Source organism: Erythrolamprus reginae, chromosome 10 (genome assembly GCF_031021105.1).
Source record: "Erythrolamprus reginae isolate rEryReg1 chromosome 10, rEryReg1.hap1, whole genome shotgun sequence".
Lineage (NCBI taxonomy): Eukaryota > Metazoa > Chordata > Lepidosauria > Squamata > Dipsadidae > Erythrolamprus > Erythrolamprus reginae.
The window spans coordinates 21,118,274-21,145,513 of record NC_091959.1 but is presented as its reverse complement, the minus strand read 5'-3'; the positions used below and the strand labels follow the sequence as shown (position 1 = coordinate 21,145,513).

General features: G+C 40.3%; 1 protein-coding gene across 1 annotated transcript in view; it reads right to left on the bottom strand.

Annotated features, from left to right (window-relative positions):
* The window catches only part of AGBL1 (AGBL carboxypeptidase 1), a 376,387-nt gene that overhangs the window by 235,327 nt on the left and 113,820 nt on the right, over positions 1–27,240 (bottom strand). Inside the window, exons 13-14 of the mRNA XM_070763167.1 lie at positions 26,770–26,917; positions 20,767–20,920 (exon numbers count right to left, since the gene is read on the bottom strand). Coding sequence (XP_070619268.1) covers positions 20,767–20,920; positions 26,770–26,917 — 302 coding nt within the window. The remainder of the gene's footprint in view (positions 1–20,766; positions 20,921–26,769; positions 26,918–27,240) is intronic.

The following is a 27,240-nucleotide window of genomic DNA, read 5'->3' as shown; positions in this document are numbered from 1 at the left end:
TGCTATTTATAGCAGCCTCACTAATTACCACAGCCCCACCCAACCACAGGTGGCCTCATTTTCGTTGATAATAATCTCTCAGTTGTTGTTGCCTGTGCATCACTCTCCGCATGTGTGGCTGTATCATTAACTCTTGTTCTGAATCCAAGGAGGAGACAGATAATTGATCTCCTTCTGAGCTGTCTGCCACACTCTCCTCCTCCCTGTCACTCATGTCTTCTTGGTCAGAGGAGCCTTCATCATCAGATTCCACCGGGGGCAAAACAGGCCTGCAGCATGTGGATGTCTCCCCCACATCCACAGTCCTCGGGGCAGGAGCTGGGCCAGAGCTAACCACAACACCATCATCCTGGTTGCTCTCCCCTGTACTTTTTCTAGAGTCTCAATATCTTATAATGTGGTGACCAAAACAGGATGCAATTCTCTAGATGAGGTCTTACTAAGGCTTTGAAGAAGGGTATTAGTACCTCACTTGATCTTGAATGTTGTTCCCTAGGGAAGCCATAGATTTAGGTTCACCTAACTAGGTTTGCCTCTTGGATTCAGCTGAAGGTGGCATGAACTATGGAAATGGAGATGAGATAAGAAATGCTGATAAGTAGAAGTTCCTTTGGCTTAGATCGCTACCATATCAGCAGAAAAAAAGAGAAAAGGAAGAGGCTGCCAAAGATGGAGAAGTCCCATTTAAAAGGCAGGAAAGGAAAGACAGAGTTTCCCTGATGTATTAATTTTTTGAAAACACAATTCACAGTGTTGTCTCCTGGTCACTGCTACTATTGGTGTGGTCTTAAGATCTGAGGTCTGCTGCTTCAGAGCTATCCATGGTCCTGAAGACCTGACATGCATCAATAGAAGAGAATTCGAGTAGTCCTCATCTTGCCACAGTTCATTTGGTGACCATTCACAGTTCATTTGGTTACCATGGTATCAAAAAAAGTGACATACTCACTTTAAAAATGTCCCACTTAACAACAGGAATGTTGGGCTCAATTGTGGTCATATGTTGAGGACTAGCAGGATTTCTATCTCAAGGTTAAACTATGGGGTCCTTGGTGCTCTCTGTGCTTGATCTCACTGATAATTATTCATTCATTCATTTATTTTATTCGACTTCTATGCTGCCCAATCCCGAAAGACTCAGGGCGGCCTACAACAATATAAAAAAGATACAAATGCAATAAGAAGTAGTCAAATGTAAATATCTAAAACTATAAACCCCAGTTTAAAATCCATAACTCAAACAATCCAATCAACACACATGCGTACCATTCAGTACATATTACGTTATGTAGTTTGGTACTGAAATATCTGTAAGAAAATAACCAAATTCAGAGACACCCAAGCCATATCCCCAGCATTCACATCCCTAAATGCTAAATGACTGCATAAAGTCAAAGTCAGAGCCTTTATTGTCATTGTACATCATGTATTCAATGACATTGGTTTAGCCTCTACTGGTGTAATTCATTTAAGACAAGATGAATAATATAAAGGATAATCCTTATACAGTGGTACCTCTACTTACGAACTTAATTCATTCTGTGACCAGGTTCCTAAGTAGAAAGGTTTGTAAGAAGAAGCAATTTTCCCCTAGGAATCAATGTAAAAGCAAATAATGAATACGATTGAAGAAACCACAGGGAGGGTGGATGCCTTGTTTCCTCCCAGGAGATTCCTAGAGAGGCCCCATGGAGGCTTCTCCCTGCCTTTTCTGGCCCTGTTTCCTCCCAGGAGATTTCTAGAGAGGCACCAGAGAGGCTTCTCCCCACCTTTTCCGACCCTGTTTCCTCCCAGGAGATTCACAGAGAAGCCCCACAAAGACTTCTTGCTGCCTTTCCAGTTACAGTCTCAGAGGCTCAGGTTTGTAAGTGGAAAATGGTTCTTGAGAAGAGGCAGAAAAATCTTGAACACCTGATTCTTATCTAGAAAAGTTCATAAGTAGAGGCGTTCTTAGGTAGAGGTACCACTGTACAAGTAGTTAGGGGAAAATGTTTCCATATTTACAACATATAAGAGAGTCCTCCATCTCTATTGCCTTGACATTGACTGGAAACCATCCTCATATTTACTGAATGAAGTCAAGATTCAATCGGGGTTTGCAGAATACAATGAATTTAAACCACATGTTAGCCTGCGGTAAAGTATAGATCAGCTGAAATATTTTATATAGCCTTGTTTTTCAGGAGAAACAGTGTCTAACCAAGTAGGCAGGGAATCAAGAATGACCAAGAATGACTCTGGTCATTATCCTCTTCACCTTCTGAAACAGGAAATGCAATCTTTCCAACTTTTGACTGACCAAAGTAAACACATGCGAGCTCCAGGAAGGAATTGTATTTCTTAGTCATAGAAAAATATACTGCCATGTTGCTGCATAAAGACATTTCAAAAAAATATCTTGAAATGATCGAGTGTTTAGAGTCAACCTTTGTTTGTATCTAGAGATATGCTGAAAAAACTAAAACTAAAACAAAACCCAAGAACAGCATCCTTAATAAGCTCAGCTTCTCCTTCCTCCCTACTATTGATTAAATGAATTTGGTGAAGAAAAACAGAAAAAGGAGGGGGCAAGATAAAGGCTTATTTTTAAAAAATATTAATTACATTCCCCCACACCCAACTAAATAGCATAACAATTGCAACCGATAGAGCAAATTAGATTCTAAATACATTCGTGATTTGATAGATATCATTTTACAAAGTGTTAGTTAGAAGATGGAATTAAGATCCAGAACAAGTCTTGCCAGTTCTGAAATTACAGAAAGTTCATTAATGGACTTTTAAAAGATCTGAGTAGGACAATTAAAGAAGAGTGCCATTTCTTGCTTCCCTTGGTACACTATATAGCACATGTGATGATGCATGACACATTTATTTATTTATTTATCTATCTATCTATTTATTTATTTATTAGATTTGTATGCCGCCCCTCTCCATAGACTCGGATTAGACATGCATTAAGCCATGCCTTCTTCTATTTCAGAGGTAGGTTCCCATGGTTCTAACCATTTTTTTTTTGAACTATTAGTGGTTTGCCGATGATGTTACAGAGCCACTTCTGTCGGTGTCTCTGTGGATGCTGCCATCTTGGATTCTGTTTCTGTGCAAAGCTATTTTTTAATTGCTGTGGGGATGTGCATACAAAGCACGCCCATGTGCATGGTGCAACCCTAGCAAATCCAATCCCAATTGGCTGGGTTTACACAACCATCCTAGTGTGATCTTTCCAATGTGGCATGCTACAAGTATAATATCTTCACTGGTGCTTTTCAATCTGATGGTTCTAGATTATTGCTGCATGTAGGATATGTAAACCTAAATGCAATCTGTAATCTAATATGTACACTAAAGTAATAGATGTGGTAGAGCCCTGGTGGTGCAGTAGTTAGAATGCGGTATTGCAGGTTGATTGTGCCCACTTCCAGGAGTTCGATCCTGACTGACTTAAGGTTACTCAACCTTCCATCATTCTGAGGTTGGGAAAAATGAGGACCCATACTGTTGGGGAAAAGATGCTGACAAGATGCTAAACCATCCAGAGATATACTGTCCCATGTTTAACTATAGGGCAGTATGTAAAGTTTAAGTGCCATTGCTATCAATCCCTCTAAGTTAATACTTCTGATATAGATTGCAATCTGGACAGGTTAGGATATTGAAAACATCTTCAGGACATGCCCTGCCTGTCCTCTTCATTTTCAAGCCTACATGAGGCCATGTTAGCTTTCTTAAAATATGGATAGCTGTGTGTAGCATTGCTTTCTCCAAAAAAGAATAATATTAATGGCTAGGCAGGTAGGATATGCAAGTATATAGCTCATCATACCCTTTAGGTTAATACTGCTGATATAGATTGCAATCAGGGTAGAGAAGAGAGGGGTCATGGACCCCAGGAAAACTCATTGGCATGGCAGGAGAAAATCAGATTCATCTCTCCTTTGGTCACCATTCCATTAGCAAAGCCAATGTTTTGTAGCCCTCTGTTTATTAATTTGCCCTTCGGTTTATATGTTTGTTTTGCATTGTCATCTATGCAAATTGGCTTACCACTCAAATTGCGAGCGACAGTCAATATGGCAATTCAACAGTATCAACAGTAGAGGCCTTCAAATGTCTAGCTTCTACCATACTGCAAGATCTAAAATGGACACCTAACATCAAAGACAACATCAAAAAAGCACAACAAAGAATGTTTCTGCACCAACACAGGAAGTTCAAACTTCCCAAGGAGCTGCTGATACAGTTCTACAGAGGAATTACTGAGTCTGTAATTTGCACCTCTATAACTGTCTGGTTCAGTTCTGCAATCCAACAAGACAAACATTAGAGAATAATTAGAACTGTAGAAAAAAAAACAATTGCTACCAGCCTGCCTTCCATTGAGGACATGTATACTGTCAAAAGAGGCCCGTGAAAATATTTACTGATCCCTCACATCCTGCACATAAATTATTTCAACTCCTACCCTCAAAATGATGCTATAGAACACTGCACACCAAAACAACTAGACACAAAAAGATATTTTTTCCTGAATGCTATCACTCTGCTAAACAAATAATTCCCACAACACTGTCAAACTACTTACTAAGTCTGTACTACTATTAATCTTCTCATAATTCCCATCCCCCATCTCCTGCCACTTATGACTGAATGACTGCTTGTATCTTTATGATTTATATTGACTGGTTCCTAATATGATTTAATTGTTTATTTTTCCTGGGGCTATCATTAAGCCTTGTATTTTATTGTCTTTATGTACACTGAGAGCATATGCACCAAGATAAATTCCTTGTGTGTCCAATAAATAAATTCTATTCTATTCTATTCTATTCTAAAAAAATGTGATATATAGCGAGGGCAGCCTAATATTCTGCAGCCAGGAACAGTCTGTTTTTCTAACTCTAATTTTCACATTGGTTTTTAAAAGCAACAAGAGAGGAGATATTATCACAGATGAAGCTGGGGGTTTTAACCACCTTTTTTTTTAAGTGGGGAGAGGAGGATTTATTTAGAAATAACTGAATTTGGCATCTTAAGTCTAGGGAAGCCCTATAAAACTATTTTATTGGTTTCTTGAAAGTGAAAATCACTCCTGAATGTTGATGGTGCAAAATTCTTGGCTCTAGGAGGATTTTATAAAAAGAAAAGAAAAGAAGCAGCTGCCGTATTGAATAGAAGAGCAATAAGAAAAAATAGAGCTTTAATATGCACCCCTTTTTTGTGTTAGGCACAAACACCTTTTTTCCTTACATCTGGTCTTTTAGCTCATAAGTCTGAGATGAGGTTTTGTGGTCTGCATTTTTTTTAACCGTACTTAGGAAACTTTCATCGTAACATCTTCAAAATAATAATAATAAAAAACCTGTATTTTTGAATTCGTTTTTTGCATAGGGAATGTGACTGCTCCTGGATGCTTATTTCAAGAACCAAAAGGAAAAAAAACCCTTTCTACATTTTTCACAGCCTAGCTTCACACAATTAATATTCACGTCAAAGCCCAGTTTCAGTTGTTTTCATCCTCGTCTGAGACAAATATTTTGTTTTAAGGGCTGTAAGATGGGATGAAAAAGGGAGATGCGTGTAACAGCTATTAAGGAACAAAGCACATGTTCATCTGTTATTTTGAAGACAATGGTCCAGCTATTTCTTTGTCCTTTTTTCATTTGTCTTTTCTCTCTCTCTCTCTCTCTCTACTTTATGCAACGGAAGGAAAGTAGGTGTTGCATTGCAGGAATCCAGTGGCAGTATAAAAAGAGAGAGGCAAATATTAAACACTCAAAGTCAGATAAGAAAATTTAACTCAACTGCAGACTAGAAACGAATCCAAAGCATTTTCTACAGGAATAGAGGTTTGTTGGGGAAGAGAAATGGGAAAATGGAATGGAATGGAACAGAATAGAATTTTTATTGATCAAGTGTGATTGGACACACAAGGAAATTGTCTTGGTACACATGCTCTCGGTGTACATAAAAGAAAAGATATTTTTGTCAAGAATCATAAGGTATAATACTTCATGATAGACTGGGCACATATAAGCAATCAAATCATATTAGGAACCAGTGGATATAAAGCTTATTTTTTGCTGACTCAAAGCAATTGAAAATTGTACATAAAGTAAATACTACTTATTAAGGGAAGAGAGAAAAGTTTCTACAGTGGGGTCCAAAGATGGGCTACAAAAATAGTAGAAGGTTTTAAGCATAAAACTCGTCAGGAAAGACTTAATGAACTCAATCTGTATAGTCTGGAGCAGTGTTTCCCAACCTTGGCAACTTGAAGATACTTGGACTTCAATTCCCAGAATTCCCCAGCCAGTGAATGCTGGCTGGGGAATTCTGGGAGTTGAAGTCCAGATACCTTCAAGTTGCCAAGGTTGGGAAACACTGGTCTGGAGGACAGAAGGGAAATGGGGGACATGATCGAAACATTTAAATATGTTAAAGGGTTAAATAACGTTCAGGAGGGAAGTGTTTTTAATAGGAAAGTGAACACAAGAACAAGGGGGCACAATCTGAGGTTAGTTGGGGGAAAGATCAGAAGCAACATGAGAAAATATTATTTGACTGAAAGAGTAGTAGATGCTTGGAACAAACTTCCAGCAGACGTGGTTGGTAAATCCACAGTAATTGAATTTAAACATGCCTGGGATAAACATAGATCCATCCTAAGATAAGATACAAGAAATAGTATAAGCGCAGACTAGACGGACCATGAGGTCTTCTTCTTCTGTCAATCTTCTATGTTTCTATGTAAGCTTTAAAAACAGCATAAAAAAGACTGCAAGTTTAAAAAAATGATGAGCAATAATTGCTAGAAACAGTTGATTGGAGACAATTCAGCATTTGACGGAACAGAAGATGATTAAGGATGCCAAGAATGAAAAGAAGGAAGAAACATGAAAATGAAAGTTGTGTGAAGTCATCCACAACGGATGTTCATGGGTATCCAGGCAGCTGCTTTCTAGTGGGCTCATATATTGGTGGAAGTAGTCAAATTCAATCAAAATTGATGGGCAGGAGCAATCCTAGATTTCAGGAGAATTTCCCAGCCCAATCTAGAAAAGATAGTGATGCTTTATGCCATCAACCTTAGCTAGAACTGTCTCTTGACTCAGATAACAGTGTAGGAAATATGGCCCATCAGCCATTTATGGTCTGGCCACAAATTCTCTCTGCTTCAGCTGGAGTGCCTAGATAGCTCTTGCTGAAACTTTACAACATCTGACCTTTTCAATTATGCCTGCCTAGCATTGGAGAAGTGATGGGAATTTACTACCGATCCTCAGAAAATGCAGAACTCTGTGAAATCTATGTATTTGTTTCATGCCATGATCTGGGACCATTCAGAGCTCTTTCACTATTCAGGCAGAAAAGGAGTTTACTCCCTCTTGAGTGCCATATTTCACCCTTCTACAAGGCAGAAATTGTTGATTGGAAGCCCAGCACACACTAGGCCTTCTTGGTTGGGAAATCAGATTGGTTTCCACCCATTCTGAGAAGCACAGGAAATTAGTCCTTGCAGAACACTGGATGTGGATATGCATTGCATCCTTATAATATATTTCTAAGGGTGGGACATGGAAGAGAAGCTAGGCAATATATCTCTACAAACAATTTCTAACTCAACTGCAAAGGAATCATCTCAATTGCACCTAATTGAAGGGAAGCTTCAAGGAAAGCTTAGCAAGGACAACAGTCCTTACTACTTTAGTAAATGGGAAAAATCTTCTGTATCAGGAATTTCAGTGGGTAAGATAGTAGATGCTTACAAATTGTAAAATATATTAAGTATCAGAAGGGTAAGGACTGCTTAACATCAACTCCAATCTCCAAAGGACATTACATTTCCTCCAAGAGTGTTTGGCTTTAAAAATCCCTAAAACACATCTCTGGTCTTTGATTGTAATAAACTTGATTTGATTTGAATCTAAAGTACATTTAGGTTTTTTAAAAAAAATTATGTATTTAATTTATATGTCACCCATCTCACTATCAAGTGACTCTGGGTGGCATTAAACACATCGGAAATTTAATTATTATTATTCTATCACATACCATAGGGGGTTGTTTTGGTGCAGTTTCTTATAAAGTATGCAGTGGTGGGTTGCTCCTGGTTTGGCTGGGTTCTGCGAACTGGTAGGGGCATAGGAGGCTCTGCCCATCTGTCAGGGATGCTTCTGTGCATGGGAAGAAATGTTGCGTACAAGCGCAAGCACAAACCGGTAGCAATGGGTTTTAGAACCAACTACTTCACTAAATGAAGTATCCAGTCTTGCTAACTGCATAAACAAACATCTCTTTAAACACGTTTACTTGTTGCAACTCATTAGAACAAAACCACAGAATCACCATCATCCAATAGAGGGCATGTCAAGATATTAACCACTCCTTGGTCCATTATGGGAGACCATCACAAACCTACACTGGTTTTACCCTGCATGCTGTAGGAGATGACCATACTGAACACAGATGATGGTGTCAAACACACTAACAGTTTGGAGTTACTACAGCCTATAAGAGACTTTGGTCCAGTCTCCTTTACATCCGTTAATATAAAGGGGGGCTTATTTGGCATCAATTTGTCATGACCATTACTAGATCAGATTCTCATATATGGGTAGCATGACATTACCAAAATGTCCTTCCTGTTAATGACTACTTCACCTTCAACTGCAACAACACATGAGCACGTGATAGATTCAAACTAAAGTTAAACCTCCCCAAACTAGACTGCAGAAAATATGACTTCAGCAATAGAGTGATCAACACCTGGAATTCACTACCTGACTGTGATTTCTTCCCCAAACCTCAACATCTTCAAATTTAGATTATCTACAGTTGACCTCTCCCCTTTTCTAAGAGGTCAGTAAGGGGCGTGCATAAGTGCACCATTTTGCCTACCGTCCCTGTCCTACTGTCCTATTGTCTCTTTTTTTAATCATTACTGGCTATGTTATGATTATATAAACTACTATCCTATCAGAAATGCAGAAAAAGCAATGGCTGCCAACCTGCCTTCCATTGAGGACCTGTATACTGCACGAGTCAAAAAGAGGGCGGGGAAAATATTTACTGACCCCTCACATCCTGGAACCAAACTGTTTCAACTCCTACCCTCAAAATGTCGCTACAGAGCACTGCACACCAAGACAACTAGACACAAGAACAGGGTTTTTTTCCCAAACGCCATCTCAGTCTACTAAACAAATAATTTCCTCAACACTGTCAGACTTTCTACTAAATCTGCACTTCTATTCTACTAGTTTTTCTCATCATTCCTATCACCCATTTCCTCCCATGTTGACTGTATGACTGTAACTTGTTGATTATATCCTAAGATTTTTATTAATATTGCTTCTTCATTGCTTATTTGACCCCTATGACAATCATTAAGTGTCGTACCACATGATTCTTGACAAATGTATATTTTATTTTATGTACGCTGAGAGCATATGCACCAAGACAAATTCCTTGTGTGTCCAATCACACTTGGCCAATAAAATAAAAAAATTCTATTCTATCCTATACTTGATTTGCAGATAGATAGATAGATAGATAGATAGATAGATAGATAGATAGATAGATAGATAGATAGATAGATAGATAGATAGATAGATAGATAATATAAAATCACAGTCCTATTGAACGCCATCCTGGCTCCTGGTTTCTTGCCTCTGACACATGCTACATATTAACTACATATTAACTACTCAATGGAACAATTCAAAGAAGGCCATAATCTCATACATTTCCCAATCCAGGCTCCATTTCTTCCTCGGAAAGTTACTGAAAAGAAAGAGGAAGAGTGGGTGCTCTTCATAATTAACATGCAGCAATGCCTGTCATGCAGGGAGAAGGCATAATTATAATAACTCAGGAGTCAATAATTCATAAACCCTAATGCATTATTAATCAATTATCGAGGCCCAAATTGCATTTAATGAGATTAAGCTGATTGGCGCGCTAAGCTGTTTGAAACATATTGATTTAATCAATGTGCTTAATTAAACTGTGTACATTTTTTCCACACAATCATTAGTTCACAGTGCCCTGCAAAAACGGCCATTGCTCACTGCTCCACTTTCTCATTTCTCTGCTGGCGCCGTTAATTGGGGAGAGCCCAGGCAGGCAGCGTTTGTTGAAAAGAACAGGCCCTTCTTCCTCTTCCAAGCAGCCCAGGCGGCCTAAGAAATAGATTTTGCTGGAAAGCTACCAGAGTCCTGAGCATGCACCAAGCTGAGTTTGCCATTTCCATTAATATACCATGACATTTCCTAAGAAAGATATGTGGGGTTTTTTTTTTAATTGAGTAGAGGTTAACCCAGTGACCATGGGCGACATAGAAAACTGAAAACTCATCAAGACAGTACTACTCATTTAAGTTAGCGTAATTTTCTATCAGAGGAGGAGGAAAAAGAGAAATGTTAATCTATGCTTAGACTTAGTTCATTGACAGCCCTTTGAGGTACAGTGTTCCCTCGATTTCTGCAGGGGATGCGTTCTGAGACCGCCCGCGAAAGTTGAATTTCCGCGAAGTAGAGATGCGGAAGTAAATACACCATTTTTGGCTATGGACAGTATCACAAGCCTTCCCTTAACACTTCAAACCCCTAAATTACCATTTCCCATTCCCTTAACAACCATTTACTCACCATTATTACTGGTACTCACCATTGAATAAGACACTTAGTGATCCTGATATTTATAAACATAATTATTTATTAACAATATTTTTTTTTGTTATTTATTTGCAAAAATTATTAGTTTGGCGATGACATATGACATCATTGGGTGGGATAAACCGTGGTATGGGAAAAAAACCGCGAAGTATTTTTTAATTAATATTTTTTGAAAAACCATGGTATAGGCTATTCACGAAGTTCGAACCCGCGAAAATCGAGGGGACACTGTATACACCAGACTTGGACGCACAGTAATGGAACACAACTTTAACCAAATCTTGCGAGTTTAAAAGTATTTCTCCCTTCTTTTTCCTTTTACTCTTTAGAAAACTTTAGAGGGCCCCTTCTGAAACTCCTTCTGTGGACTGAGATACCTTTTGCATGTTGATTCTCTAGTCCAGTGATGGCAAACCTATGGCATGGGTGGCACAGGTGATATGTGGAGCCATATCTGCTGCCCAAGCCAAGCTCCAACATGCATGTTTGTGCCAGCTACCTGATTTTTAGCTCGCACAGAGGCTCTGAGAGGGTGTTTTTTGGCTTCCAGAGAGTTTCCATGGGATGGGGGAGGGCGTTTTTACCCAGGGAAGCCTTTGGAGCCTGGGGAGGGCAAAACATGAGTCCACCAGAAGTTGGGAAACAGGCCATTACCAGCCTCCAGAGGACCTCTGGGGTGCGGGAGAAGCTATTTACCCCTCCCAGGCATTGAATTATGGGGTGTGGGCACTTGCACATGTTCAATAGCGTGCACACATGCACTTTTGGCACCCAAGGAAAAAAAGGTTTGCCATCACTGCTCTAGTCTGTAGTTCTTCTCCCTGTCTCCCAAGGTCATCCCTATATAGCAGTGGTTCCCAATGTGGGTGGTACCGCCCCTGGGGGGGTGGGATGCCTTAGAGGGGCACTAAGAGACAAGGGGGGTTGCAGGGGAGTGCTAAGAGGGGACAGGGGGCAGCAGGTGGTTCACCAGTCCTCTTCCTGCGCCGCCAGCAATGTCCACCCAATTACCCGCCTGTCACTCTTTTCCTGGCAGGGGTTGGGCAGTCCAAGATACGGGTGTCTTATTGGAATTTAACGATTCCGTGTGTCTGTTGGCTCGTCTCTTTAGGGAAAAAAAGCTTGCAAAATACAGAAACTCTTCTCACTATTCTAAATAAAGCTATTCTTTTTTTATTTGTGTACTTATTATATTTGTTTCTCCACAATTTCCATTTTTATTTCAACACATATGCCTTAAAATGTCAATAACATACCTGTTTATTGATTTTTATTCAATCAATCAAAAAACAATGTCGTATTTTTATCCTGTCTGTTTTCCTTCATTCTATTACATTCCCCTTATTCTATCTCCATTTCCTCCTTCTCCCTTCTTATTCCTTCTCTCTCCCTCCTACTTCCCTCCACTCTTTCTTCCCTCTCTTTACCTTTCTACTTCCTCCTTCTCCCTCTTTATCTCTCCCTGAATGCTTCTTATCTCAATTCATCTCATATTTAAGAAACTGATGACATATGCCATATAGTTTTAGACTAACGGTGCATCTCCTATAATCAACATGTTTATTTCTTTTCTGTGTAGATAACTCTTTACTCCGGGTATATGTTACTCATCTGATGCTCCTGGGGGTGAGGCGGGGAAGCTATTCTGCAAACTGGAGTCAACCACAAAAAATCTGCCTCTTTCATCTCCTTTTTCTAAGGCCCTTATATTGCAGGAGTACAATATAGATTAGATTAGATTAGATTAGATTAGATTAGATTAGATTAGATTAGATTAGATTAGATTAGATTAGATTAGATTAGATTAGATTAGATTAGATTAGATTAGATTAGATTAGATTAGATTAGATTAGATTAGATTAGATTAGATTAGATTAGATTAGATTAGATTAGATTAGATTAGATTAGATTAGATTAGATTAGATTAGATTAGATTTATATGCCGCCGCTCTCCGCAAACTCGGGGCGGCTCACAACAATAGCAATCTAATATACAATATACAATTATGCAGTATTATTATTATTATTATTATTATTATTATTATTATTATTATTATTATTTATTAGATTTGTATGCCGCCCCTCTCCGTAGACTCGGGGCGGCTCACAACAGTGATAAAAACAATACATAATGACAAATCTAATAATTAAAATCCAAAATAGCAATAGTACATTTTAAAAAGTCTAAAAAGCAAGGAACCCCAATATATAAAACATAGATACAGTCATATCATGCATAAAAACTACATAGGCAGGGGGAGATGTCTCAGTTCCCCCATGCTTGACGGCATACAGAATTGGCAAGAATTTTGTTTTGAAGAAGAAATGACCAAAGTATGCATATTTCCTCACAAATGGAATCTACCCATCTTGACATTATTTTTATTTTATTTTTTTAAATGCAAATATAGGAACGAAAGCTAATAAAGCTTTGGCTGTCAAGCAGCTGGAAAAAAATATGTTTCCTCAGGCAGGGAGGTTGCCAAATTTCAGTAGAGCACTTGCAAATACTGTAGTTTCTGTAGTGTGTTTCTCTTTTGAATAAAGAAACCCTAAATGTACGTGCATCAAGGTGTTCTTTCCCCCCCTAACAGGATTCATTTTGCAAATTCCCAGTTCAGTCAAGGATGAAGGAGTCAAGTGGAGAACTAGCCTTGAATTCTTGCACAACCACAAGAGGTATAAGCCTGACTCCCCTAAACACACACACACCACCACCACCAAGATCCTTGAAAGTGTATTTGTTGTGGTATATCTGGCTAAATAAAAATAAAATAAAAGAATAAAGAGAGAAAAACCAAACTATTGTTAAGAGGAAATATTACCATTCTAAGGCACTATTATACCATGGAAAAATATAGAGGATATGAAAGCAATCACATAGAAATGGATACGTTAATGGATAAATTAAGAAGATATATGTGTAATAATAAATAAGAGGGGGAAAATATATTGTTATAAATGAATATGCTGCATAAAACAATTAGCCTGCAATTTAGCAGGTGTAAATATTAAGCTCTGATACCAAAACAACTCATGTATGCTTTATTCCGTCTTGAGTGTATATATGTATGTTGTTATTCTTCTTGTCTTCTCATTCTTTTTCTCTTTCTTCCTTTTTTCTCTATGGATTCATATGCATAAATAATTATGTCATTTTATGCCCTTTGTAAATGTTGTACCGTTGTATTGTTTATACCCTTTTAAAAATGTAAATAACTAATAAAGTATTTTTCAAAAAAAAAGAAAGTGTATTTGTTTGGTCCAAGGGAAAGAAAAAAACAGTATGTGGAGATTCTTGTAACATAGAAACATAGAAACATAGAAGACTGACGGCAGAAAAAGACCTCATGGTCCATCTAGTCTGCCCTTATACTATTTCCTGTATTTTATCTTAGGATGGATATATGTTTATCCCAGGCATGTTTAAATTCAGTTACTGTGGATTTACCAACCACGTCTGCTGGAAGTTTGTTCCAAGGATCTACTACTCTTTCAGTGAAATAATGTTTTCTCACGTTGCTTTTGATCTTTCCCCCAACTAACTTCAGATTGTGTCCCCTTGTTCTTGTGTTCACTTTCCTATTAAAAACACTTCCCTCTTGAACCTTATTTAACCCTTTAATATATTTAAATGTTTTGATCATGTCCCCCCTTTTCCTTCTGTCCTCCAGACTATACAGATGGAGTTCATGAAGTCTTTCCTGATACGTTTTATGCTTAAGACCTTCCACCATTCTTGTCTTTGGACCCGTTCAATTTTGTCAATATCTTTTTGTAGGTGAGGTCTCCAGAACTGAACACAGTATTCCAAATGTGGTCTCACCAGAGCTCTCTATAAGGCAGAAATTAATGAAGTAGCTGACTCGAACCTTTCACAAGTGAATCTAATTGCTTGTATCTAACAGACACACATATACACACACAAATATATAGACACATGAAAAGATACACCAAAGCCTTTGGCACCACCAGTAACCCTTATGAAAAGCAGATGAGTTGCCTCATGTTTTTAAACTCAACAGGCAACACAGTCACCATTCAATTTTTTTTTCCTAACCTGATCATTAGGTGTTTGGCTCACTGACAGTTTAATTTCTCCCATCGGTGCAGTTTCTGTAAGATGCAGCCTGAGCACAATGCATAATAAAGCATTACAACTTTTCACAGCAAAATAGTTCCAGCCAGGTAGGATCTCTAATTTTCATTTAGAAGCGAGAGCCCCTCACAGACATTTGCTTGGCTTCCAGGTCCCCCAAATAGGTCATTGGAGAAGGGGGGGCATAAGATAACAGATATGGAATGGAATGGCCAAATTGACATTGGGAAGCCAGCACCGAAACACTGGAGAGACCAAGCTCAATTAATTCTAAGATGGCTCTTCCTCTTCTTCTTCTAGAAACAGAATGACATTTTAATAAGCAGGCTCAGGTAGCTCGTGAGAATTGATCCGTATCGCTTGAATTAGAAAAAGGGCTGTGACACTGGGATGTATAAAACACACACTTCTTAATAGCTTTGTTCATAAGAGACGGATATTAGAGTGGCTTGCTTCTCTTCTTGGGCATGTTCTGGTGGTGATAAGGAATAAGCAATTTATTTATTTATTTATTTATTTATTCATTCATTCATTCATTCATTCATTCATTCATTCATTCATTCAATCAATCAATTTTTATGCCGCCCTTCTCCTTAGACGCAGGGTGGCTTACAACATGTTAGCAATAGCACTTCTTAACAGAGCCAGCCTATTGCCCCCACAATCCGAGTCCTCATGTCACCCATCTCAGAAGGATGGAAGGTTGAGTCAACCTTGAGTCGGTGATGAGATTTGAACTGCTGACCTACAGATCTAGCAGTCAGGTTTAGTGGCCTGCAGTACTGCTCTCTACCTGCTGTGCCATCCCGGCTCATTATGTATTCAAAAAAGACTCAGCCTTCTAACCTTCCAAGGGGGGTAAAATGAGGACCCAGATTGTGGGGGCAATATGCTGGCTCTGTTAAAAAGTGCTATTGCTAACATGTTGCAAGCCGCCCTGAGTCTAAGGAGAAGGGCGGCATAGATAGATAGATAGATAGATAGATAGATAGATAGATAGATAGATAGATAGATAGATAGATAGATAGATAGATAGATAGATAGATAGATAGATAGATAGGATTTATATGCCGCCCCTCTCTGAAGACTCGGGGCAGCTTACAACATATGAAAGAACAATTAAAAAATGTCCTAAATCCAAATTTAAAATTAAAACTAAGCAAACTAAAGCCCCAAGTCCTTAAAAACCAATCACTCTCTTTCAAACAGTTAAACATACATTCCATTCCTCAGATGAGGGCTAATGTGTAATGGTCCCAGGCTGGTCGGCAGAGGTGGGTCTTCAAGGCTTTGCGGGAGGTGGGGAGAGTGGGGGAAAGTAAGAATCTCTGGGGGGAGCTATTTCCAGAGGGCCGGGGCCCCCACAGAGAAGGCTAGGCCCCTAGGCCCTGCCAGGCGACAGTATCTAGTTGACGGGGACCTGGAGAAGGCTGACTCTGGGGGACTTGGCCAGTCGCTGGGACTCATGCAGCAGAAGATGATTCCATAAATAATCTGGTCCAATGTTATGTAGGTTACCACCTCTGTTACTACCTATTCTACAGAACTGGTCCAAACTGGTAGGAACCCACCTCTGATACCATTGGTGAAACCCCAGTTGATTTATTGTATGTCTTGCTGAGCCAAAGGTGCTTTTCCAAAAGGCAACTTGGGTTTTTCCTTGGTATTTTTCCCCCCTTGAAAATGATTCACTTCTCATCCAAGAAACATTTTGCATGAGAAGTGAAATGTCTTCAAGGAAAAATAAAGTCCTATGGTGATTGAGAATCTCCATAGACTCAAATCTTGACGAACTGCAATACCACTTCCAGAATGTCTTGAAAGTATAGTTAGTATAGGTAAGCTGAGATGGGCAAGTCTGTCTTCAACTAGGCATTCTTTAGATATGTCAAACGGTTCTCTGGCATTAGAAAAATCATACTTCAATTCTCCCAGACCGGAGGGGGTAGCAAGTTAGACAGAACTGGTTGAGGGATCTCAGGCTTAGTTATTAACACCAAGCAGAAGTAAGTTTCTATTAACTTGTGAACCTCAGAAGCTACACCTTCATTGAGGTGTCCTGTCCTCTGAGATCACCTTCTGACTTGTTCTCTGGGAAACATTGTCTTTGGCCTGTCTGAGTGCTCTCTCTGACACCTGATTTATTTATCCATTTAGAAGTTACTTATCCCCTTTATAAGTTTGGGCAGTTTACGAGAGACAATGAAAAAAAAAAAACATTTTAAAATGTAGTCCACATTAGCACCAGGCACTCTACTTCCCCATACGTTTGCATCATTGCAAGCCATTCTTCTCTCTACCATATTCCATCACAGGTCCCTGGGTTGCCTTTTATTCTTTCAACTTTTCACTTCCCTCTATTTTGGTGAAGAACGACAGCAATAAACTGAAGGGCAGAGCTTGGAAACCATGTTGCTTATCCAATAACCTCTCAGCTACTTTCTTCTTCCATAGGCAGTACGGGATGTTGTCTCATGTATTGAAGTAAAATGTGAGGGACAGTTCAGCTAGTTTGAATACACAAGATACACCACTTTCAACTTCATGCCAGGAAGAAAATTTTATGTATGTATGTATATATGTATGTATGTATGTATGTACGTATCTATGTATGTATCTATGTATGTATCTATGTATGTATCTATGTATGTATCTATGTATCTATGTATCTACGTATCTATGTGTCTATGTATTTACTTACTTACTTACTTACTTACTTACTTACCTACCTACCTACCTACTTACTTACCTACTTACTTACTTACTTATTTACTTATTTATAAGTGGCACAGTGGTTAGAATCACCCATCTCCTCCCATGTATGACTGTATGACTGTAACTTGTAAATAATAATAATAATAATAATAATAATTATTATTATTATTATTATTATTATTATTATTATTATTATTAATTAGATTTGTATGCCGCCCCTCTCCAAAGACTCGGGGCAGCTCACAACAGTAATACAAAAACAATATAACAGTGAGACAAATCTAATATTAAAATAAAACATATCTAAAACCCCAACAATTTAAAACTATACAACACATACATACCAAACATAAAATATAAAAGCCTGGGGGAGGATGTCTCAGTTCCCCCATGCCTGGCGATAAAGGTGGGTCTTGAGTAATTTGCGAAAGACAAGGAGGGTGGGGGCCATTCTAATCTCTGGGGGGAGTTGATTCCAGAGGGCCGGGGCCGCCACAGAGAAGGCTCTTCCCCTGGGGCCCGCCAAATGACATTGTTTGGTTGATGGGACCCGGAGAAGGCCGCCCCTCTCTGAAGACTCGTTGCTTGTATCCTTATGATTTATATGAATATTGATTGTTTCCTGATTGCTTATTTGTACCCTATGACAATCCTTAAGTCCTGATTCTTCACAAATGTATCTTTTCTTTTATGTACACTGAGAGCATATGCACCAAAGACAAATTCCTTCTGTGTCCAATCACACTTGGCCAATAAAGAATTCTATTTTATTCTATTCATGATTGCAGGCAACTTCTGCTGACTGCTGGCTGCTTGCAATTTGGCAGTTCAAATCTCATCAGGCTCAAGGTTGTCGCAGCCTTCCCTCCTTCCGAGGTGGGTAAAATGAGGACCCAGATTATTGGGGACAATATGCTGACTCTGTAAGCTGCTTTGAGAGGGGGCTGTATATATATATCTAAGTGCTATTGCTACTGCTATATCTGCCAACTTCACACATAATAGGTGTGATTTTCTTTTAGTATAACCGTACTATATGCATTGGTAATAATGCCATATGGGATCCAGAAATGGGCTCCATATAACTTCTTATCTACACCTCAAAACCTCAACATCAATGAGGGTAATAGACTCGTGCCAATCCACCATAAGAAACATACAGACGTAGGCAAACAATCCATTTATAAAAGCTCAACAATTAAATTATTTTCCAGCTTGTTATCTATAAATATTGTGTATCTATGCAAAGAATTCTCTAAGGAAGCAGCATCGGGCTGAGTTCACATATCATGTTAAATCAGGGTGTTCAACGTGATATACGGAACAAACCTTAATTGGCTAAATTTGCACAGCATGCTAAAGTATGAATCAGGGTTAGAAGCCAGAATAGCTGGGTTCATAGTTTATGTGAAATCCAAATCATATTTTACACAATGAGTGAATCGAAGCTTATCTCTAAAATAAAATATGAAAGGATGTAATCCCAGAAAAAAAAAAGAATCACATCATTCATTCACATCATACATTAAGAGCTGAAAGGGTTGATGATTCACCAATAATAGTAATAAAAACAGAATTGCTAACAGCACCTCTACTTCTCCTGTTCATGGGCAGATATCAATTGGTGTCCACATGAACAATTGTCAAGTAGCAAAGGCTAATCTGAAAACATTTCCTCTCCTTCTTCTATCAACGAGGCCTTTCCACCCCATTGCATTTGTGCAAATCTGAGCTGCATTTGTCATTTTGAAACATACAAAAGAAACCTTTCATAACAATTTCCTTGTTCTGTAAATTAGAGAACATCTATAAAGTCAAAGCAAATAAATCAAAGGTCCCCAAAGCTGTAATTCTCTGTGTTGCTTCAACGGAACAAAAATGTAGATAATTCTTTCTGAAGCTATCGAGTCTGATGGTATCTTCTTTTCCCCCCAATATTTAATAAGAACTATTTTAAAATGGGGATAATTATTAAACCTTGCTCCAATGCAAGTCTGAAGATGACACGGTCTTTTTTGTTGTTGTTGTTCCATATTGCCCAACAAAAATTTTAAAAATTGTCTGCATCATTGCAACAAAACTATGCATACCTTACATCGAATTACATTTCACGATATAGTGGCAGCTGCTGGATGGTCATTTGTTCCTGAAATAATTGTCCTTCAGTGGTGGGTTGCACCTGGTTCGGCCCATATCTGTGAACTGGTAGCACCGGTGGTGGAAGGCTCCACCCACTTGCCCGAGATGCATCTGCGCATTTTAGAACCCACTACTGCTAACTTTCATATAGATCTTTCACACCAGGAGGTGAACCAATGACTTATTTCATAGTTAGTGTTTAGCCACCATTGTTTAACCATGGTTGTTGAATAAACTGGAACCACATAGCAGGTTAAGGCAGAAATCACAATGGCTAGGTTCACACGGCGCACTGAATGGCAATCAAGCAAGATAACTCCCTTATAGAACGCATGAATCGGATCCACACCTTTCTCTTTCCACAAGCACATCTTCAAGGAGTATCTCTAAAATGAGACTTGCTCAATAGCAATGGAAAATGGATGAGCTATGGCGACCCAGCTTATGGCTTTACTGGATGCCATTTATGACATTCAGATCAGCAGCAGGTTGCACCCGGTTCAGCCCAGTTCTAAGAACCAGTAGCACCAGAAATGGACTGCTGCCAATTCAGCTGAGATCGGGGGTTCCAGTAGCGGAAATTGAGATGAGCATGCATCTCCATGCCCCCGATGCGTGGCTGCACATGACTGCATGAGATTTGGCTTATGTGCATGCGCAGCAAGCCAAATCTCACGCGAGGATGCTCTTGCACATGAGATTTTGCCAATTTATGGTGGTTATGTGCATGCGCAGCAAGCCAAATCTCATGCGAGGATGCTCTTGCACATGAGATTTTGCCAATTTATGGTGGTTTTTGCTTCTGTGCATGCATAGAAGCAAAGAAAATAACCAAAAATGCGCTAGCACCCTCACATGAGATTTTGCTTGCTGGGTATGTGCAGAAGCCAAATCTCACGCTGATGGGTGTGCGTGTGCCCATGATGATCCCCGAGAGTGTGCCGGTAGTGACCAGTAAGTGGAACCCCCACTTGGGTAGCACCACTGGTAGGAGACTCTGCACATCTGCCCAAGACACTTCTGTACATGCACGAAGCCGTAGCAAAGTGTTTTAGAACCCACTACTGATTTAGATGTGTGTCACTTGAGATCGAGAGAGGATCGAGTAAGAACCAAATGAAAGTAGTGACTTACGGAACTGTTCCAGGTCATTCCTGCTTTCCGATTCAGGCATGGCTGTGATGGTAAGCAGAGGGCAGGCATTTCCGGCTAGAGTGTGGCAAAGGGTCTGCCTCTTGAAGAAGACTTTCTTTGTATTCCTGGTTTGCTCCAAGATGTCAAGGTGAGACTGTAAAAATGGAAACATGAAAATGTAACAGTTTACAAAATGTCCTGCTGGAACAAACCATCTAGTCCAACATTTTGTAGAGTATAGATATACAACAGGAAATCCAAGATCCTCCCTCCCTCCCTCCTTCCTTCCTTCCTTCCTTCCTTCTCTCCCTCTGTCTCATTCTCTTTTTCTCTCTTTCTCCTCTTCTTCTTTATGAACAATTTCATTGCGTTAACCCTCATTTCAACCTTATGAGAATAGGAAGCAAGAACATAAGCTTAAATAATGGGAGCATGTCATAAACAATTATTCAAACTATTTTCTTATTTAAAGGTCTCCTGGCTGCTTGCTGATGAATCATGGAGTGCAGCTATAGTATGAAACAAAATGTGAAGGCCTTTTGCTCAGAAATGATATAATATCATTTAATGTCGAATTTAATTTAATATAATGCCTCATTCCTCCCTTTGAGGGACCAGCATTCTCAGATAGTCAAGTTACCCAAGTCAGGTTTTCACTGCCAGCCTGCTTTAACCATGCACAGATGCTGAACTAAAGCTACCCAAATCTTCTAATTAGACTGCTACTATTTTAGTAGACATGCTTCAATTGTACTATCCACACTTAGAAACATAGAAGACAGACGGCAGAAAAAGACCTCATGGTCCATCTAGTCTGCCCTTATACTATTTCCTGTATTTTATCTTACAATGGATATATGTTTATCCCAGGCATGTTTAAATTCGGTTACTGTGGATTTACCAACCACGTCTGCTGGAAGTTTGTTCCAAGGATCTACTACTCTTTCAGTAAAATAATATTTTCTCATGTTGCCTTTGATCTTTCCCCCAACTAACTTCAGATTGTGTCCCCTTGTTCTTGTGTTCACTTTCCTGTTAAAAACACTTCCCTCCTGAACCCTATTTAACCCTTTAACATATTTAAATGTTTCGATCATGTCTCCCCTTTTCCTTCTGTCTTCCAGACTATACAGATTGAGTTCATTAAGTCTTTCCTGATACGTTTTATACTTAAGACCTTCCACCATTCTTGTAGCCCATCTTTGGACCCGTTCAATTTTGTCAATATCTTTTTGTAGGTGAGGTCTCCAGAACTGAACACAGTATTCCAAATGTGGTCTCACCAGCGCTCTATACAAGGGGATCACAATCTCCCTCTTCCTGCCTGCTACACCTCTAGCCATGCACTTTAGGATTACAGACAGGTTGACAAGCCAAGTGGTAGCTGAGCATCAGAAGCTGCAGAGAGAAAGACGACATCTACTCTGAGGAGATCTTGGTGCTCCTGCTTGAGCAGTGGGCTGGACTAGAAGACCTCCAAGGTCCCTTTCAGCACATTAATTCTATTCTACGTTCATCCTATTCTCTCTGGGCTTTGTGGTTTACTTGCAGACATGTCATTATCCAAGCCAGCTAACATCATTAGAGGAATCTTTTATTAGCATTGATGATGTCACCTAGTTTAGGTAAGGTATAGCAATAGCATTTAGACTTATATCGCGCTTCACTGTGCTTTCCGGGTCTCTCTAAGTGGTTTACAAAGAGTTAGCCTATTGCCCCCAACAATCTGGGTGCTCATTTTACTGGCCTTGGAAGAATGGAAGGCTGAGTCAACCTTGAGCATACTTAGATTGAATCTGCCAAATTGCTGGCAGCCGGTGATCAGCAGAAGTAGAGTGTAGTACTGCACTCTAACCACTGCGCCACCGAGGAAACATCTGCCAAGAAAGCAACCAAGCTCAGAGAACACCAAGGACTTCTCATTTCAACCCTGAGTTACAAATATTCTTCTTTTTTTCAGAAACATATACTCTGTATCTCTCGTCACACAATCGTCACGGTTTCTGCTGAAAAGAAGCAAAAACCAATGAAAGTGTGACAACAACCTGCGCATCGTATTACAATGTGGGGATTTGTGATCACAGCCATTTCTCTTACCTCTAGTGTCCTCTCCCTGCCCTAAAACCCAGGCTGAGAGTCACTTAAACTACCTATTCACCCTAGCTGCAGGAGTGGAAAGATAAACGATTTCGTTATTAGTTTCTGTTCCTTTGGGTCATCCTCTGGTTCTGCTTCTGACTTTCTCTCGGGGCACCTCCTGACCCTGACTAAATTGCAAAGCGGACTGGAGAGAAAATGCTTTTGCATTTAGGAAATATTTGGTTCAGCCCCTCCCATCTTCAATAGGAAGGGGGGGGAATGAAGGGGGTGGGGAAAAATCTGCCTGAAATACTTGGTAGTACCGGTCATAGTTGAAAATATTGGATTAGACCAGGGTTCTACCGGTTCAACCCAGACTGAGTGTAACGGTAGCAGCTGCTGCAGAGAACTGGTAGTGGCTGCTGGCAGTGGTTTGGAGAACTGGTAGTGGCTGCTGGCAGTGGTTTGGAGAACTGGTAGTGGCAGCTGCTAGTAGTGCAGAGAACTGGTAGCGGCTGCCAGCAGTGGTTCAAAGAACTGGTAGTGACTGCTTCCAGTAGTTCAGAGAACTGGTAGCAGCTGCTGCCAGTAGATCAGAGAACTGGTAGTGGCTGCTTCCAGTAGTTCAGAGAACAGGTAGCGGTTGCTTCCAGTAATTCAGAGATCTGGTAGCAGCTGCCTCCAGTAGTTCAGAGAACTGGTAGTTGCTGTTGGCAATGGTTCGGAAAACCAGTAGCAGAAGCTGCTGGTGGTTCAGAGGACTGCTAGTAGCTGCCAGCAGTGGTTCGGAGAACTGGTAGCAGCTGCTGCCAGTAGTTCAGAGAACTAGTAGTGGTAGCCAGCAGTGGTTCAAAGAACAGGTAGTGGCAGCTGCCAGTGGTTCGAAGAACCAATAGCGGTGGCCACTGGTGGTTTGGAGAACCAATAGCGGTGGCCACTGGTGGTTTGGAGAACCAATAGCGGTGGCCACTGGTGGTTTGGAGAACCAATAGCGGTGGCCACTGGTGGTTTGGAGAACCAATAGCGGTGGCCACTGGTGGTTTGGAGAACCAATAGCGGTGGCCACTGGTGGTTTGGAGAACCAATAGCGGTGGCCACTGGTGGTTTGGAGAACCAATAGCGGTGGCCACTGGTGGTTTGGAGAACCAATAGCGGTGGCCACTGGTGGTTTGGAGAACCAATAGCGGTGGCCACTGGTGGTTTGGAGAACTAGTAGTGGTAGCATTTCAAGGCTCCGCCCATCTACCAGGATGTTACCATTTCTTATTTTTAACCTTCTGCACATACGCAAAGCATTCTGTGTATGCGCAGAGGGTGGAAAAGCGTGTGCAGTGCTTCTGAACTGGTAGGGAAGGTAAGTAGATTTCACCACTGGGTTAGTGGTGCATTTTTGCATTTTTGCATTTTTTTGAATGAAAAGATGGAGCTTCTGGGCAAACAAGGATGTCTCAGCAGTTATTTGAGGTTATCATCTTGAAGAAAACACAGTTCGTTCTGACTCAGGGGAACGGCACACAATTCAATGCCCGTCTTTCAATGCGGCTTCTTCTCCAGATGCTGTAAATATGTCTGCAGTTATTAAATGCATATTAGATTGTGAAGAGTTTCCAAGTCAGTTTCCATATGGAATTTTATTGCCTTTCAAAATGCCTACTGCAGGTAATTGAGTTCCTGGGTTGCAAAACCACTTAGAATTCATTACCTCTCTGAAGACAAAAAGAGGGGAAATACACCCACAACACCTACACAGAGAGAAACAGATACACACAGACACATAGAGACACACACACATTTGTAGAAACAGAGGCTGAAGGAGAAAACATAGCGATGCGCATGTGCAAAATTTGTTTTTCTTTTGGGTTGGGTGGGAATCATGCAGTCTGTAAAAATGAAAATGTTTTTCTTCTTTGCTGGATTTTTTTAAAAAAAAGCTTTGCAGGGGTAATAAAAATCTGTGAGTTATTTAAGTGACCCCGGTCAAAGTTATCCCTACAGAGATATCCACTGAAATTATGATTCAGGCAGTGTCAGGAAATGAATGTTTCTCTGTATCTCAGTACAGCAGAAACTTAATCTTGTATTCATTGGAAGCATAATCTAAAATTAAGCTAAAGCCCCTCCTAACTTCAGGAGCATCTCTTTCATATTTTTTTAAAAGCAATGTAAAGCAAAAACTCCTCTCTTGTTAATTTTTGAAGTGGTGTTTACACAACAGGCCTTCTTACGCTTCTCTTCCATTTAACTATTTCCATTCCTCTTAGGATAAAGTGACCAGACATCCCACTTTTAATGGGACAGTCCCAATTTTTAACAATTTGTCCCACATCCCGTGGGTTTTTTAAAAAGACCCGATTTTTCTTTCTCTGGACTGTCCAGAGCGAATGAAGCGTTTCCTTTCTCTGTTTGGAAACTTCGTGCAGAATGCAGCTGCGAGAGCAATCATGGGCTTCCCTAAATATGCCCATGTGACACCAACACTCCGCAGTCTGCATTGGCTGCCGATCAGTTTCCGGTCACAATTCAAAGTGTTGGTTATGACCTATAAAGCCCTTCATGGCACTGGGCCAGGTTATCTCCGGGACTGCCTTCTGCCACACGAATCCCAGCGACCAATTAGGTCCCACAGATTGGGCCTTCTCCGGGTCCCGTCAACTAAACAATGCTGTTTGGCGGGACCCAGGGGAAGAGCCTTCTCTGTGGCGGCCCCGACCCTCTGGAACCCCCCCCCCCAGAGATTAGAATAGCCCCCACCCTTCTTGCCTTTCGTAAGCTTCTTAAAACCCACCTCTGTCATCAGGCATGGGGGAATTAAGATATTCTTTCCCCCTAGGCTTCCACAATTTATGTATGGTACATTTGTATGTATGATTGGTTTTAAAATAAGGGTTTTTAGCTACTTTAGTATTGGATTGTCGCATGTTGTTTTTATCACTGTTGTTAGCCGCCCCGAGTCTACGGAGAGGAGCGGCATACAAATCCAATAAAATGTAATTAAATGAAAATGAAATGGCCACTGGGAGAGGAAATAAACTTCTCCCAATGCCCAGAGAAAGGAAACACTTTATTCACTCTGGAAGGCTGAGAGCAAATGAAGCACTTTCTTTCTCTGGGCGCTGGGAGGAGGAAGCTTCTCCCACCAGTGAGTGAAAGGAAGCGCTTCCCGTTATGGGCTCGCCTGCCAATCTTGGGATGGAGCGCAGCCCCCAATTCTTCCCAGATAGGTAAGGGGAGGAGGGATGAAAGCAGCGATGGCTCCACGGATGGGCGCGGCTGCCAGGGAGACTAGACAAAACTTTTAATCAAGGACACCGCCCCTAATGGTGTCCCACTTTACCAATGTTCATATCTGGTCACCTTAACTTAGGGGTGGGTTCTAACTTACTTTGCTGCCGGTTTGCTTCCTCCTTGCCATGTGACTGCACATGCATTGTATACCGCATGGCTGTGCTGCCCCGTGCAATGCTGAAAATTCACAAAAAATCCCCCCCAAAGTCCATGCAGTGACTTGGCTTCTGCACATGCACAGAAGAAAAAAAATCAGCAAAAAAAATTGCTCCCCCCCAAAAAACTTCAATTTTTTTAAAAGATGGTGGCATCAGATGGACAAATTTCCCATAGTATTAGGAACTAAATCTTCTATTCTGGCGCCTTGGAACATATTTTTACAATCCAACCAATCAGGCATTTATAATGGGGATATCCCTCTGACCTTCCTGCCAATCAACTTAAAGCTCTGTTGGGAGAATTGGTGCTAGACTTATGGTTGGGGGTCACCATAACAAGAGGAACTTTATTAAGGGGTCGCGGCATTAGAAAGGTTGAGAACCACTGCATTAAACCAAATAGCCATATGTTTATTAACCATCAATTTTGCCCAACTGTGTCATGCATCCTTCCCTTCAAACTCTAGAACAGCAGCATTACCATCATGGTAGAGTAGGTGTATGGATAATGGTAGGCCAGGTAGCAGACATCTCCCTGGTGAGGGAAAACGAGGCTGAAGGTGAGAGTATAGCATGACCTCCCACGAGGACCTCCTGCTGCTGCTGGGACACAGTTTCGGTAGTGGTTTCTGAATGAAAAAGGAAGAGAGAAAAAACATGACTAAGTGGCTTTTCTGCCTGCTTTCAAAACCAAGAAGGCAACATTTCAGAAAGGGGGTAGAGTGTACAAGCCTTGGAGGAAAACACAGGAAATGTTCTGTGGATATTCTCAGTTAGTTGTTTGTTTGTTTGTTTGTTTGTTTGTTTGTTTGTTTGTTTGTTTGTTTGTTTGTTTGTTCGTTCGTTCGTTCGTTCATTCATTCATTCATTTATTTATTTATTTATTGGATTTGTATGCCACCCCTCTCCGTAGACTCAGGTTAATGGTTGTCCCAAAAGTGCTTTTCAAAAG